We start from the raw sequence: 17,759 nt of genomic DNA, 5'->3' as shown, positions 1-17,759 counted from the left end.
CAGATAATTGCACTTAAATTTATTTGTCAAGCTTCCATACAATGATTTACAATTTGCATGGATGTATGATTCACTCACGTTCACGCTGTAATAAAATTAATCTTCTAAAAGAGGGAATTTTCAACTTGGGGACACATGTGATTACTCTACTGTGGGTATGATTTAACAGAGCCTTAATTCTTCAAGTGATACATTTACTGCCAGCCTGGATTGCTTTTGTTACAACCAGGCTTCCACACAAGACTTATTTCCACAGCCATAACAACAAAAAGTACTCTTGGGTTACCACACATAGTCTCGCGTCACTGACAGTCACTGTAGACGGTTTCGCGGCAAGGAGAACTGGTAAGCGTTACTTGAATTAACCATTTAGGTGCAATAGACCAGCCTGGATTGCTTTTGTCGCAACCAGGCTTCCACACATGATATTTCCACGGGGATAACAAACCTAGGTTAACACACTTAGTCTCGTGTCGATCACGGTCACTGTAGACGGGTGTTGTGCAGGAGAACTCTAAGCGTGAATTGATTAACCATTTACTGTAGGTTTGATAGGCCAGCCTGGATTGCTCTTGTTGCAACCAGGCATCCACACGTGATATTTCCACGGGGATAACAACCTAGGTTAACACGCTTAGTCTCGTGTCGACGACGGTTCACAGGACGGAGTGGCAGTGGAGGACTCTGTGTGGTGTGGTGTCCCGCCCCCTTTCAGGAGGGAGAGGATGGAGACAATGTCTTAACTATGCCATGGTCCAGGGGATACTACTTAAAATGAGGTTTTTTTTGGGTGTGAAGCGATGAACAGTACAACACTGTTTCACTGCCCACCCCCCCCTAAAGGCTGGCTAACATAAACTAATGTGAAATACATGTCCCAGTTATGCCTCGCCGGGTGTCTTATCTCTAGTAAAACAAACTTTGGAGTTGGTTGCGTGGGTAAGCCTAACGCAACCCATGACAGCCGGGTACTGCTACTCTGGCTAATTGTAAACAGGTAATACACACAGCTAATATTGTTGACTTATTCTAAATGTAACTGATATAATTTTTATGTTTTTATTATAATTTTCACCCAGTAGTTTTTTAGGTTGTATTTGAATTTGCCTCAGTTATTTATTGAGTAAAATAATCAGAAGTGAATGTTAGGTTAGGCTAGGAATTGTGAGAGCAAGTCCTGAAAGAATATCTTAGCCATTATACAATAGGAGTTGAATCAGGGAAAGTTGTCTGTCTTGAATGGTGGATGGACGATTCGGCAATGGGCCACGATCCCAGGATGTTTTGGCCACGATGGGCCATGGGTGAAAGTAATCATAAGAAATACAAAATACAGTGAACCCTCACTTTACGCGGTTAATTGAACCCACGGCGGCCCGCGTAAAGTGAACAACATAACATATGGGATTAATTAAAATAGAGACCGGGCCAATCCCCAAACTCCACTTTTTCCCGACACAATACATACGTTTTACTAAAAATAACATCTTAACTTTATGATGGTATTAACACACACATAATATAGAAGGGAACAATCAATAAGAGAATAATAAACTGAAGGTTAGGTTAGAAAAAACAAGGTTTGGGTTAACACTTACGTTAGTAGAAGAGATGGGTCGGCGTAGGGGAATGGAGGCTGGTTCCAAGGCAGAGGGCAGGCTACTGGCCCTCAGGTGAGTCTTCATCGGTGTCATCCACACTTACTAGTGCCTCCCTGACAAATCCCTCAAAGTCATCATCACTGTCTCTGCCTCTGTCCCTATCACTGGCTTGGGCTGGCTGTGGTGGGTTGCGGGCGAAGAACTCTGTTATGCTTTGCTGACGGCTGGTGTTTATGTTGTCGTGATAAACCTTGAAGTAGGGCTCCATAGTCTGCAACAGCTGGGTAGTGAAGATTTCATACCTGTTAGCGTCAGGGTCGTCGGAAAGGAGGAGCTTGACTTTCTCATTACACTCGATGGCACCCCTTACATTACTATGGGATAAGCGGCGTTCTTCTTGGGATGACGCACCACCTGCCTCTTCACTGACGTCGTCATCATCATCTACCATCTCGTCGGTAGTCACATCAGGATCCCTTATCACCTCCAGGATGTCGTCGTTGGTGGTCTCGGAGACGCCTGCAGCTGTAACACTCTGCGCAGCTTTTCTGGCAAGGTCCACTGCTACTGCAACAGTCTGAACCTCACCAGTCACAGATTTACTCTGCCTAACACCCGGAATGCCTTGCAACACATGTCTCCATGCGTGACGAACAGTTGCTACAGACAGCTGATCCCATGCCTCCACCAAGAAGTCCACAGCTTTCTTGACGTTGAATGTTCTCCAGAATTGTTTCAAAAGTACTTCTTGCTCTGCCAACTGTTGATCCTTGTCGTCTTCGCTCTTGCTATCGGTGTTGGTGTGACTCAGGTTACTCAGCTCTTCCTTGGTGTTGGTGTAGTTGTTCAGCAGGTTGAATTTTTTCGTAGAGAATGCAGCTTTTACATTACAGATCAATTCTTGGTCCATGGGCTGTATTATAGACGTAGTGTTGGGAGGAAGGAAGACCACTTTTACGTTGGGGTGACGATCTATCAGTAGGGGCGAGTGTCCTGGTGCGTTGTCAAGCAGCAACAAAATCTTGAATGGCACATTCTGTTGCTCACAGAATTTCTTCACATCGGGAATGAAACAGCCATCAAACCAGGAGAGGGACAGTGTAGAGAACATCCACGCCTTATGTGCGGTCAGCCAGTGGACATTTAGCTTGGTCATGTCCATGCTCTTGTAGGCGTGCGGCTTGCGTGCTGTGTGGATCATCGATAACTTGAGCTTACAGGTACCGGAGGCATTGGTGGTAAACAGGACGGTGATGCGCTCCTTCTGCAACTTCCGGCCCCGACACTTGCTGGCATTCTTCACAAGGAAGGTCTTGGAAGGTAGCTTTTTCCAAAAAAGACCAGATTCGTTCATGTTAAACACCTGGTTGTCGGTGTACTGTCCTTCCTCCATAATCTCTCGTAAAAACAGAGGAAATTTCCTAGCCGCAACACGTTCAGCACTAGCTTCTTCACCACCAATGTTGATATTGGTGATCTTGTTCCTCTTCTTAAACCTCTGTAACCACCCAGAGGAAGCATTAAAGGGTTTGGGCTCTGTAATTCCCATCTTTCGTAACAATGCAGCATACAGTTCACGTGCGTACTCCTTAACTGAGCGCGTGTCCATCGCCATGTTCCGTCTCGCCTGACGCACCAAGTAGCTCACAAGTAATTTTTCCATCTTGAGAAGCACCTGGTTGTGGAAATACTTGATCATAGAAGCACCTGTAGACTTTGTGATGTTCATGTTCTCCTGTATCTTGGCTGCATCCTTCTTAATTGTCCTGATAGTTGATTCGTTAACACCATGCTGGCGCGCGAGATCAACCTGCCTTGTTCCTTTCTCCAACTCTTGTATGATCTTATATTTTATTTCGTAGCTTAAGGAACGTCGTATCTTCTTTGGCTTAAGGCGGCTGGGTCCAGGTAATGCAAGGTTTCTTTGTGGTGGTGGTGGTGGTCCGGTGGAAGCCATTCTTATGGAACAATGGATGCCGATATACACGGTGAAGCCGGGAGGGGTGTAACTGATGCGGTAGGTCAAGGAGCTTGAACGCTTCCGCGGCGGGGCACGTCATAGTACATTAAACCAATCACAGCTAGCAGGGAGGGAGGTAAGGATGCTTTGCCCAATCACAGTCCGCTACATCATATGACGTCACCGATAACGCAACAAAGACATACACTGCGCAACCTACTCGCGCCGCTTACACAACATGGCGGGAGAGGGCGGGAGAGATGGCTGGAGGTTTGGGTCCAAAAATGGCGCGGCGCGAGAGGACCGCCAGCTGCTCTCCGCGTAAAGGGGTACACGCACCGCGGAAAGTGAGCATTTCGTGTTCGGCAGGGTACCGCGTAAACGTGGAAACGCGTAAAGTGGGACCGCATAAAGCGAGGATTGACCGTAGGTTAAATTTAATATATTTTATTTAAACATAATAATTGTCCTCCCACCTCTGTTGACTAGGGGAAACCAGAGTTAAAATAGGTCTTCCCATCTCTTTTTCTTAACTTAAAAAACGTGTAAATTCCATTTAGAAAATATAGTAGTAATAAAGATTACTGTACTGTAATGATTTACAGGGTGGAGTACAGCATTGTAAACAATTAATAAAATGATAAAACAGTACTTTAGTTTAAATAAAAAAATAATGAGCTGGAGGGTAAAATATTAATGTGTGTACCATCAAGCAATCACTCAGATTGCTGTCCTCATATATGAGGGTTTGCAACCACAGTCCTCCTCCCCTTTAAACATTCTTGGGCTGTTTTTACCAATCCTCCAAGGTTTTGCATCTCTGGGGACCAGTTTTTAATTTCATTCATCCATTCTAGTCTCTATCTTCCCGTAACCCTCCTACACTCAACTTTGCCCATTAATATTTCTGTATTATCTCCTCATCTCTAAGCATCTCGAACATTTCTCTTGAAGATTTTGCTAATCTTAGTACAGTACTTCTTCATTTGTTTCCCTGTCAGTGTAGCTTATTCTTTGTATTTGCTTATAACATCACACTTCAAAGACCTCCATTTCTGGTGTCTGCTGAAGTTGTCCACGCTTCTGACAGTACTTTACTGAATCTCTGGTACTGTAGATGTACAGCTCCTCCTGATTTACGACCTACTCGACTTACGACCACTCGCACTTACGACCTGCCTCAGTCGTACCAAAAAATTTTCAAATTACGTATTTTCGAGTCCCAACGTCGGTACACAGATAAATTTTTTGTTTGTGATTCACTTTAAAATGGCTGGCAAGCTTAAAAGTGAGAGTTTTGTGGTGCTGAGAAGAAAAAGAGACACCCATTTTAGATTTTCTATGTATATTATTTAAGCATTTTCGACTTACTACCATTTCGACCTATGACCTGGATTTGGGTCCCTAGCCCCGTTGTAAGTCGGGGCGGAGCTGCATATGCTACGTGTCCAAGACAAAAAAACATTTGTGTTACCAGTAGAGTGTAGATACAGGATACATATTTGAATAATTTAATGTCTGGTGGGTTTGTATCAAAATTGTAATTTATGTACAGTAACATGTTAATTGTTTTTAATTAAATATGCTGGAGGGTAAAATATTACTGTGTGTACACTAAATAGTCATCAGTGCAGCTGTACACTGGGTATGTGCATAAGAATTTGTAGATATGAAAATTGTTTGCATATACTGTACAGGAAAAAAGTCCTTAATTTGTGTATTTTGTTAACATGAAATTTTGAATAACGAGATTTAGGAAATAGAAGAATAGCTGTACTGTGTATGAGTGTCTTTATTTACTTAACATGTACATAGTAATATTTTGAGAGTCATACAACATCTTTTACAAATTCCAGGAAAGAACGTGACCTGATTAGATGTGTTCAACACCTCACTATCTGAGGGACATGGAGGGCCAACAGAAGTTATACTTGTTCCTGGGATTTGCTCTGTTTGTGTCTGTGATTTATTGGTCTTCCCCATACCACACACATGATGGTCTTGTACCAACTAAGCTGGTAAGTTTCATTGCTCAATTACTGGGTACAGTGGTCCCTCGGTTAACGAACACAATTCATTCCAGAAGGTCGTTCGTTAACCGAAAATTTTGTAAAATGAAGCCATTGTTTCAGTGGGATTTTAGGTAATTGGTTCCAGCTCACCGAAAATTACATACAAACTAAAAATAAATGCAGTAAAGTACACTTACGTTGAGGTGTGCATGTAGAAGGCTCCTGGTTGATGATGATGATGATGATGGGAATTAGAAGTGGGGGGTGGAGGAGAAGGGAGAAGAGAAGGAAGTGGGGGTGGAAGACAAATTACCCCATGCTTCATGCTGCCATTTCACCCATAAAATTTTAAGTTCACTAGGTGTAATTCATGATTATTTTCTTTAAATCAACACTGCACTGCTCTATATATTGTCAATATGTAAAATAAATTTCAGACTGACCAATAATTGTACTGTAAAAATGTAAAAATAGTTTATGTTCAAGAGAGTCTCAAGCAAGATGTTACCTCCACTGAGCAGAGACACAAACTGACGCCATTCTGGGTGAGTCAAGTGGCTGTTTGGCGCGCTAAAAACTAGTTCCCTGTACTTCAATTATGTTCAGTAATTGTTAAAATGACTAAAAATTTTAATATAAAACTATTAAAATTATTGAATAGTACAACCTTCTTGATATTTACTCAAATGGGAACGAATTTATGCCCTAGAACCGATTACTGTATTGGCGGACTAAAATTCCAGCTGGTGAGCAAGCGAAAACATATTAAGAATTTGTAAGGAATTCGTTAACCGAATTTTTTTCGTTAACCGAATTGAAGATTCTTATGGAAGGTAATTCGTTAACCGAAATTTTGTTAACCGAGGTGTTCGTTAACCGAGGGATCACTGTACTTTACTGTAATTTCTTATGTTTTGGTTGTTAAAGATGGAGTCCCAAGAGAAGTGTTTGTAGTACTGTATAGTAATCCCGTGTTTTTTGCGGGTTTTTTTTTATCACTGTTTTGACCATTCGCGGTTTTTTACTAAAAAATTATATACAGTATAGTCTGGCTTTACGCAGTTAATTAAACCCATGGAGGTTCGTGTATAAAACGAAACGCATAAATAAAATAACAGAACCTATGGGATTAATTGAAATAGAGACTGGACCGACCGCCAGACTACCCTTTTTTGGCTATTGCAAACACAATACGTACATTGTAGTAAAAATAACATCTTAATTTTATGATGGTATGCACACACAATCAATATACAGTATAGTCTCGATTTACGCGGTCAATTGAACCCGTGGAGGTCCGCGTAAACCAAGAAACGCGTAAACGAAATAACAGAGCATATGGGATTAATTGAAATAGAGACTGGGCCGACCCCCAAACTACACTTTTTCTGACAATATGTATGTTGTAGTAAAACTAACATCTTAATTTTATGATGGTATGCACACACAATTAATATTTAAGAGAAATACAGTCGCCGGTTAATGTCCGTTCAAATAATGGACTCAACTCCCCCTCTTCCCATGCTGCTGGCTCCCTCCCTCCTTCCCTCCCTTCCTCCCTACCCCTCACCTACCCCCCACCTTCCTGAGAAATGTTTGGGGAAAAGGACTTGGCTTACAGGTTTAGTAATAAATAATACCTCAAACTAAAGTTAGGAGAATATAATTTACATTGCTAGGTTCCTTGCAAGACAGCGAATAATTTGAATATAAACGTCATCTATTTTGCACAAAAGGTAAAATTTTTGCTCTCTAATAAAATTCTTAAATTAGATCTAAAATTTGTATGTCGAATGCAAATTTTAGCTTATTTATATTCAAATTAATCACTATATCTTATAAGAATTCCAGCACTGTAAATTATATTCTGGCCGGGTAATTTCTATGAATTTTATGAGCTAAAAACAAAAATCTCAATTAAATAAACAAATTATACTTCACCAGACACAATACGTACGTTGTAGTAAAAATAACATCTTAATTTTATGATGGTATGCACACACAATTAATATTTAAGAGAAATATCAATAATATTAGGTTTTTTAACACTTACGTTAGTAGAAGAGATGGCTGGGTACACAGGGATGGGGGGTTGGTTCTGAGGCAGAGGGTAGATTATTGGCCTTCACCTGTATCACTTGTAGCACCTGTATCACTATCCACCACAGAGGCTTGCAGGGCCTCTTTGTCAAACCCCTCAAAGTCCATATCCTCCCTATCACTATCACTGACTTGGACTGGCTGTAGTGGGTGGTGGGTGAAGAACTCGGTAATGTTTTGTTGACTGGGTGACCTTGTGCACACCCTGCCCGCACCGCGTCCTGCGTAAATGATGGAAAATACCACGTAAATAAAAATGGTCGGTCTGGCAAGGTGCCGCGTAAATGACCAAACGCGTAAACGAAGTCCTCGTAAATCGAAACTATACTGTATAAGAGAAATATCAATAATATTAGGTTTTTTAACACTTACGTTAGTAGAAGAGACATCTGGGCACACGGGGATGGGGGGTTGGTTCCGAGGCAGAGGGGCAGATTATTGGCCCTCACCTGTCAACCTATCCACCACAGAGGCTTGCAGGGCCTCCTCGTCAAACTCCCTCGAAGTCCACATCCTCACTATCACTGACTTGGGCTGGCTATAGTGTTTGGTTGGTGAAGAACTCGGTGATGTTTTGTTGACAGCTAGCATTGATGTGGTCATGATACAGCTGAACATAGGGCTCCTGGTATTTCAACAGATGGTTATTAGACACTTCGTAGCGATGATTCACTGGGTCTTTGGCAAGAATGAGCTTCATTCTCTCGGCTAACTCGATGACTTTCTTCACATCAGCATGTGTTCGTTTCTGCTCTTGTTGTTCTGTAACACCTCGCTGCTCACTGATGTCATCATCTAACAACATCTCGTCTGCAGTCATCTCAGGTTGCCTGATTACCTCCAGGATGTCGTCGTTGGTGGTCTCGGAGAAGCCTGCAGCTCCAACACCTTGTGCAGCCTCTCTTGCATTCTCTAATGCCACAGCAACAGACTGAGCCTCGCCAGCCACCGCTTGCCTCTGCCTCCCACCTGGGATACCCTCCAACACATGACGCCACGCGTGCCGAATCGTTGCCACAGATAACTGCCCCCAAGCCTCCACCAAGAAATCAACAGCCTTCTTCACGTTAAATAGCCTTCAGAACTGCTTGACTCGCACTTCATGGTCCGCCAAATCTTGTTCGTGTTCCTCGTCCTCGCTCTCGCTATCGGTGCCACTCTCTAGGTTCTGCAGTTCATCCTTGGTGTTGGTAAAGTCGTTCAGGAGCCAAAACTTCTTGGCAGAGAAAGCAGCCTTCACGTTGCAAATCAACTCCTGATCCATGGGCTGGATTATCGATGTAGTGTTGGCGGGAAGGAAGACCACTCTTATGTTGTGGTGACGATCCAGCAAAAGGGGTGAGTGTCCTGGTGCGTTGTCGAGGAGCAACAAAATGTTGAGTGGCACATTATTTTCCTCGCAGAATTTCTTGATATCAGGAACGAGACAGTTGTCAAACCAGGAGAGGGACAGACCAGAGAACATCCATGCCTTCCTTGAGGTTAGCCAGTGGACATTTAACTTGCTCATGTCCATATTCTTATAGGCATGCAGCTTGCGGGCTTTGTGGATCATAGACAACTTCAGCTTCGCAGTGCCAGAGGCATTGGTGGTGAACAGTACGGTGATGCACTCCTGCATTTTGCATCCCCAACACTTGCTAGTAGACTTGACTACGAAGGTCTTGGATGGCAATTTCTTCCAGTACAACCCTGATTTATCCATATTGAACACTTGGTCGTCGGTGTACTGGCCTTCCTCCATAATTTCCCGTAAAAATGGGGGAAAATTCATGGCGGCAGCCCGGCGGCACTTGCTCCTTCTCCAACTATCTCAATATTCGTGATCTTGTTGTATCGTTTAAAACCTTGCAGCCACCCAGCGGAAGCACTGAAGGGCTTGGGCTCTGCAACTCCCATTTTTCTTGCTACTGCTGCATAGAGTTCCCGGGCTTAGTCCTGCAGTGCCCAAGTGTCGGCCGCCATGTTCCTTCTTGACTGATGAATAATTTAGCTTACCAACAAACTATCGCTCTTCAGCAGCACCTTATTGTGGTAATATTTCACCAGCGAGGCACGTACAGACTTGGTAATGTTCATGTGTTCATTGATTTTGCCGGCATCCTTCTTGATAGTGCGGATCGTCGATTCATTCAGTCCATATTGTCTGGCCAGATCCACCTGTCTCGTGCCTTTTTCTAACTCCTGGACAATCTTGTACTTTACCTCATAGCTTAAGGCGCGTCGCACTTTCTTGGGCTTGGGGCGGCTTGGGCCAGGTAGTTCAGGGCTTCTCGGGGGTGGTGTGGGTCCAGTGGAAGCCATTGTGTTGAAAGAAAAAACAAAACCGGTTCCTGGGCACGAGTGAATATACGCGGGGACAGTGAGACTGGCGCGGCGGTGGTGGAGGTCGTGGGTGGCCGGGGTCGCAAGGATTACTAGACCAATCACAGCGCGTGGCGGAGGGGATGCGTGGGTGGTAAGGATAGGTGGCTCAATCACAGTCCGCGACGTCACCGGCGCGAGTCTGACGTCAGCGGTGACGTCAGCACCTTGCCCCACCGCTTGCCGCGTATATGATGGCATTTACCGCTTAAATAATAATTATCGCTTCTAGACAGGTGCCGCGTAAATGGTCGTCCTCGTAAAAAATATCCTCTTAAACCCAGATTATACTGTATATACATGTACTGTATAAAATATCCTTTAAAAACAAAAATAAAAATTTTGTGCCATTTTCGATATTCCCCTGTGCGGTGCGGCAAAGAGACGCCACCCTTTCCCGCTTCAGACACCCGCTGCTCCGAGAAGCCTCAGTCCACACGTGCCTACCGTACTGTGAACGCTACTGTGACTGCATGAGGGTGGGCAGACGCCGGAACAGCAGGGAGAGGTCGGCAATGCAGGTGTTGCCGACCTCAGCGAAATAAAAAAAATTTATTTACTTGTAAATAAAAATTTTTTGTATATACTGTAACTGTGTTTACATTTTTCCATTATTATACTACAATATGATTAGTTTCAAATAATGATGTTAGTAAATGCCGGTACAGTGCATCAGTGATCAGTGTGACCACTGGGCCGTGAGTGGAGAGCATGGCGTGGTTAAGTGCATGACCTACCTGAGCTGTTTGGTGGTCAGATACAGTGATTCCTGAAAGAGTATTCGCGGTTTTGGCTTTTCGCGGGGGTTTCAGTAACGTAATTCCCGAGAAAAACACGGGATTACTGTACAATACAATAATAGTAGTGAGGAACCATGAGGAGGCATTTCTCAACGGTTGGGCCGTTCTATGCCCATAGACAATCCTCTTTTATACAACCCAAAGTGATACTTTATCTTGACGCTAATTATTGGTTCAAAATTGGGAGATCAGGTGAAACAGTTGTTCTGTAGAGACAGGAGGTTTTATAGGGTCATGTTTAACCAGTCAGCTCACTACACACCAAAGGTTACAGGTTCACCATCTTGTTTGTTTACCATCTTTGATTCATTTCCTTGCCATATGCCAGTGAGAGCAGACATCTACAGACTGGATGTATACTAGATTGTTTTTTTGGGGGTTGAAGATACTTCAGAGGATCTTCACAAAAATATCAGGGGTAATATTGGATATGATTCAAGGAAAGGTGTTTTTTGCTTTGTCTTTCTAGACAACTAAATGATTCTTAGGTCATTGGATGGTGAAGTGAGGTGCTGATACTCAAATTTCTTGGTGATAGGGAAAAGGTTAGACTTTCTATTATTCAGAATTTTAAGTGGTTAGGTTTCCAATGGAGAACAAAGGAAAGGTTGGCATGCCTCTTGTATGAGGAAGTTAATGCCATGTAAGGCAAACTTATTTCTATCCTTTTGCACAGGATCTTTTATGTAGGCAGTGTGAAAGGCTAATAAACAAGTTGATTTCTTGTTGTGGAATCGGGCATCTGTTCTTGAGATTGGTAGTTTTAGACTTAACCAGTCTATGAAAATTTCTTATAGGCATAGGATGGTCACTTTCCCTAAAAGATTTAATTCTGCTTTTAAGAAACATGGATTGGCTGGCATCCAGTGTGCTTATGATGCCTTCACAAAATGAAACGTTGATGTTGATGGATGTATGTGACCTTGGTTGTGGATTTCATGCCATTCAATTACTGTGCAGTAAAACCCCAATAACTCTGCACATATGGGGCTGAAACCTTGCTAAGTAATCAAATTTACTGACTTATCGGTAATGAGCCTATAGGTAACCTCCCCATTAATCAGAATACAGTACAGTTGGCCCTTCAAGATCCGGACCCGCTAAATCCGAAGCATTCCCAAAACAGGGTGAAGGTAGTTTTAGGCTTAAAGTTTTTATCTAATAAAATGTCACAGATTAAAATTAGAAGAATATAATTTGCATTGATGGAATCCTTGCAAGGTAGCAAATAATTTGAGTACAGTGATCCCTCGTTTAACGAACACCTCGGTTAACGTAATTTCGATTAACGAACTGCCTTCCATAAGGATCTTCAATTCGGTTAATGAAAAAAAATTTGGTTAACGAAAAAAAATTTGGTTAACGAAAAAAAATTCGGTTAACGAAGTTCTTACGAACCGACCTCAACATGTTTTCGCTTGCACTGACCGGGCAACCAGCTTTAGTATCAGTCCGCCAATACATTAATCGGTTCTAGGGCTTAAATTCCTTACTATTTTAGTAAATATCAAGAAGTTTATACTATTCAATAACTTTAAAAGTTTAATATTCAATTTTTTAGTCATTTTAACAATTATTGAACATAATTGAAGGTAAAGTGACTAGTTTAATGCGCGGCATCCAGCCTCTTAACACAGCAAACAGGAGTTAGTCTCTCTCTGTTTTCACTGGAGGTAACATCTTGCTTGAGACTCTCTTCAACTAAATGCTTTTTTTCTGTGTTTCCAAGCAAATTATTGGTCATTTTGAAATATATTTTACATATTGACAATATATAATGCAGTGCAGTGTTGATTTAAAGAAAATAACCTTGAATTACACCAAGAGAGCTAAAATTTTATGGGTGAAATGGCGCCATGGGGTGACTTCTCTTCCACCCCAATGCCTTCTCTTCTAACCTTCTCCTCCACCCCCATTCTAAATCCCATCATCATCATCATCATCATCCAGGAGCCTTCTACATAGACACCTCAAAGTAAGTGAACTTTTCGACCATTTTTGTTGAATTTAGGAAATTTTCGGTGAGCTGGAACCAATTACCCAAAAACCCATTGAAACAATGGTTTCGGTTAACGAACTTTTCGGTTAACGAACGACCTTCTGGAACGGATTGAGTTCGTTAACGGAGGGGTCACTGTATAGACATTACATATTTTGCAAAAAAGATAAATTTTTAAAATCTTTAATGTTGTACATTGAGCACAAATAAGTACAGTAATGTTGCTCAAAATTATGACTTTTTCTCAGGAAAAAGTCTGTATAACTAACCCCAGTAGTCAGGATAATATGTACTGTATTTTTGGTGTTTTTTTATATAATTATTTATCATTTTTATACATTTTGTACATTTGTTGGAAGATTCGGACAATCGGCTTTTTGGACAGGTGGTCCTCCCTTTTAGTCCGGATCTCCGAGGGTTCACTGTATTCACTTCCCAGAACTCTCCATTATAGTGATCCCTCGGTTGACGAATGCCTCGGTTAACGAAATTTCAGTTAACGAATTACCTTCCATAAGAATCTTCAATTCGGTTACCGAAAAAAAATTTGGTTAACTAAATTCTTACGAAATCATGTCGACATGTTTTCGCTTGCTCACCAGCTGGAATATTAGTCCGCCAATGCAGTAATCGGTTCTAGGGCTTAAATTCGTTCCCATTGAGTAAATAGCAAGGTTTTACTATTCAATAATTTTCCAAGTTTTATATTGAATTTTTTTGTGATTTTAACACTTACTGAACATAATTGGAGTACAGGAAACTAGTATTTGGTGCGCCAATCAGCCACTTGACTCGCCCACCAAGGCGTCAGTTTGTATCTCTGGTCAGTGGAGGTAACATCTTGCTTGTGGCTCTCTTGAACATAAACTATTTTTACGTTTTTACAGTACAATTATGGGTCATTCTGAAATTTATTTAACATATTGACAATATATAGTGCAGTGCAGTGCAGTGTTTATTTAAAGAAAATAACCTTGAATTATACCAAGTGAACTTAAAATTTTATGGGTGAAATGACGGCATCAAGCATGGGGTGATTTCTCTTCCACCCCCACTTCCTTCTCTTCTCCCTTCTCCTCCACCTTCACTTCTAATTCCCATCATCATCATCATCATCATCAACCAGGAGCCTTCTATATACACACCTCAAAGTAAGTGTTCTTTACTGCATTTTTTTTTTTTTTACTTTGTATGTAATTTTCAGTGAGCTGGAACCATTTACCCAAAATCCCATTGAAACAATGGTTTCGGTTAACAAAATTTTCGGTTAACGAACAACCTTCTGGAACGAATTGTGTTCGTTAACCGAGGGACCACTGTACTAGGATTTTTTTTCTCATTCTGAGAAATTCAAGGGAAAATCTCTCCTTTTCAGGCATTAAAACCAATTTTTGAGAGATTGCATCATCATACACTGACCAACCCTACATGGCAATTTACTAAACCATTGTGGCTTTATGCTCTTGCTGGCATCCACTCATTACCCACACACCAACCTAACAACAGTTGAAAATATCTCATCCCCATGGCTCCCCCAGCAAAAAGGATGAAATATGACACAAGTTTCAGCTGAAAGTTGTTGAGTTTGCAAACTCTTCAAACAACAGTGTTGCAGAGAGGAATTATGGAGTAAATGAAAAGATGGTGTGTGATTGGAAGAAAAGTGAAGCCTCCCTGAAGAAGATACCTAAAAAAAATTGTGCTGTAAGGACCGGCATCTGTCACTGGCCTGAACTGGAAAATTATTTAGAAGGTTTGGTCAAAACACACCCAGATGAAAGCAAAAATTTTAAAGTATCTGCAAACTGGTGTAGTCGCTTCATGAGGAGGAAAAATTTTGTTTTGCGGCAGAAAACTAAAATTGCACAGAAACTCCCAGCTGACCTCGAAGACAAAATTATAAATTTCCATAGATGTGTCATTGGACTGAGGAAGGAACACAACTACCCACAGTGTCAGATTGGTAATATGGATGAAACACCTCGGTTTTTTATATGCTTTAGTAATAAAACTGTTGACACCAAAGGCAAAATAACTGTTTTGATAAAAAGTGCAGGTCACGAAAAGATGAAGTTCACTGTCGTATTAACCTGCCTTGCAGATGGAACTAAATTAAAACCAATGGTTATATTTAAAAGAAAAACAATGCCAAATATAGAGTTCCCTACAGGTGTTTCGGTCCATGTCTATGAGAAGAGGTGGATGGATGAAGCTGGAGTACATTTATGGATTGACTATATGTGGAGTAGGCGGCCTGGTGGATTACGCAAGGAAAGGAGCTTGTTGGTTTGGGACATGTTCAGAGCTCATTTAACAGATAAGGTCAAGAAGCATCTACAACAAAACAACATTGTAACTGCAGTAATACTAGGGGGGTTAACGTCTGTGCTTCAACCACTTGATGTAAGCCAAAATAAACCATTTAAGGACAATATTCGTTCTGAGTGGAATAAATGGATGGTTGAGGGAGAAAAGTCATTCACGAAGGGGGGTAATATGCGTGCTCCACCACTGGATGTGTTGTGCGAATTTGTAATAAAGTCTTGGGAAGCCGTTCGTGTAGAAACTGTCGTAAAATCGTAAAAAAAAATGTGGGATTTCCAATGCAATGGATGGGGAAGAAGATGATTTGTTGTGGCGAGACAGTGACGAGGAGGAGGATGACAGCAAAAATAATGAAGACGAAGTCGGAAGCTCCAGTGATTCGGACCCGTATGCAGACCTCTTTATGTTAGACATTGAACAGCCAGCAGACTTTGAAGGATTTTAAAATGTATTCATACATGCTCTTATTGTCAATAAGATATAACTTTGAAGTAAAATTAATCTTGAAGTTAAAGTTTTAACTTTTTATCTTAGAGTTAAGGTTTTAATTACGGTGTCATTGTGTGTATATTCAATAAACTGCCATTATGTATCATTAAACTGTCATTACCCCTGTAGTGTATGTGAACTCACAATCTATAGCGCTATCATAAAATTGCGCAGATGGCATCCATACCGTAGTACCATGTAGTTGTCTGGCTGGCCGCCTGGGTTTAGTGGCATTCTGATCGATTGTTTACTGTCCATCAGCTGTTGAAAATGGCGTGTGGTGTTGTGTTCATTTAATTATACAGTACTGTCATTTACTATTTTATTATAATCTCTATGTTAAATAAGTTTATCAAACATGAATTTCAGTAGGAAATATTAGCTGCAGGCCACGGGAGTTACGCTAAGTGATGCACAGTGAGTGTTAGGCAGGCTGTTCCACTTGCTTTCTACTATGTGGTACAGCTTCACATTTTATACTCAGCGTATAAGTCGACCCCTGGTTTTGGAGAGATTTTGTCAAGCTTAAAATGTTGACCTATACGCCGCAATTTACTGTATGTTGTGGGAGGGAGGAGGGAGAGAAGAAAGTGAGATGTCACCATAGATACAATGTATCCTTTTATTCTCAAGTCGAATTACATACAGCTGCTCCTCTACTTACGATGGGGTTAAGGACCCAAATCCAGGTTGTAAGTCGAAAGTGCTTAAATAATACATAGAAAATCTAAAATGGGTGTCTCTTTTTCTTCTCAGCACCACAAAACTCTCACCTTTAAGCTTGCCAGCCATTTTAAAGTGAATTAGAAACGATAATTTTGTCAGTACACAGCGCAATCACTAACGTCGGGACTCGAAAATACATAATTTGACAAAATTTTGGTACGACTGAGGCGGTCATATGTCCAGGTAGTCATAAGTCGGGGAGTAGCTGTATGCAGTATTGCAGTGACCCCTCAGTTAACGAACTCAATCCGTTCCAGAAGGTCGTTCGTTAACCGAAAAGTTCTTTAACCGAAACCATTGTTTCAGTGGGTTTTTGGGTAATTGGTTCCAGCTCACCGAAAATTTCCTAAATTCAACAAAAATGGTAGAAAAGTTCACTTACTTTGAGGTGTGTATGTAGAAGGCTCCTGGATGATGATGATGATGATGATGATGGGAATTACAATGGGGGTGGAGGAGAAGGAAGAAGAGAAGGCATTGGGGTGGAAGAGAAGTCACCCCATGGCACCATTTCACCCATAAAATTTTAGTTCTCTTGGTGTATTTCAAGATTATTTTCTTTAAATCAACACTGTACTGCATTATATATTGTCAATGTGTAAAATATATTTCAAAATGACCAATAATTTGCTTGGAAACACAGAAAAAAGCATTTAGTTGAAGAGAGTCTCAAGCAAGATGTTACCTCCAGTGAAAACAGAGAGACTAACGCCTGTTTGCTGTGTTAAGAGGCTGGATGCTGCACTTTAAACTAGTCACTTTACCTTCAATTATGTTCAATAATTGTTAAAATGACTAAAAAATTTAATATTAAACTTTTAAAATTATTGAATAGTATAAACTTCTTGATATTTACTAAAATAGTTAGGAATTTAAGCCCTAGAACCGATTAATGTATTGGCGGACTGATACTAAAGCTGGTTGCCCGGCCAGTGCAACGAAAACATGTTGAGGTCGGTTCGTAAGAAATTCGTTAACCGAATTTTTGTTCGTTAACCGAATTGAAGATCCTTATGGAAGGCAGTTCGTTAACCGAGGCGTTCGTTAAACGAGGGGTCACTGTATATACATTTTTATGTTATTGAAGACTTTATATTATTTATAAGTCATAAGAGGCTGATCATAGTAGAACGTAATAATAATGAATCAATAATATTCAGGTTGAAAGCTGGTCTTGACTGCAATCTGCGGGTAGGGAAGAGATTACCTTCTGATACAGCTTGTCCTTTTATTTTGAAGTCATAGTACAGATTATGTGTTGTATTTTATTCTGTTATTTAATATATTAAATTATTTATGAAGTAACATACACTATAAGAGTCTGATCAAACGAAAATATAATAATGAATAAATAACAACAAACTGGCAAATGCAGCACAGCCA

At 41.1% G+C, this 17,759-nt stretch overlaps 1 protein-coding gene across 2 annotated transcripts in view; it reads left to right on the top strand.

Moving 5' to 3' along the window:
* The window catches only part of LOC121868439 (N-acetylglucosamine-6-sulfatase-like), a 96,076-nt gene that overhangs the window by 32,173 nt on the left and 46,144 nt on the right, over positions 1–17,759 (top strand). For both annotated transcript variants that reach the window (XM_042369095.1, XM_042369094.1), the window contains exon 2: positions 5,418–5,579. In XM_042369095.1, the coding sequence (XP_042225029.1) occupies positions 5,439–5,579 (141 nt within the window). In that variant the 5' untranslated portion in view covers positions 5,418–5,438. The remainder of the gene's footprint in view (positions 1–5,417; positions 5,580–17,759) is intronic.

Source organism: Homarus americanus, unplaced genomic scaffold (genome assembly GCF_018991925.1).
Source record: "Homarus americanus isolate GMGI-L3 unplaced genomic scaffold, GMGI_Hamer_2.0 scaffold19318, whole genome shotgun sequence".
Lineage (NCBI taxonomy): Eukaryota > Metazoa > Arthropoda > Malacostraca > Decapoda > Nephropidae > Homarus > Homarus americanus.
Note: the sequence above shows the minus strand (reverse complement) of the source record. Positions and strands in the feature narration are given on the sequence as shown.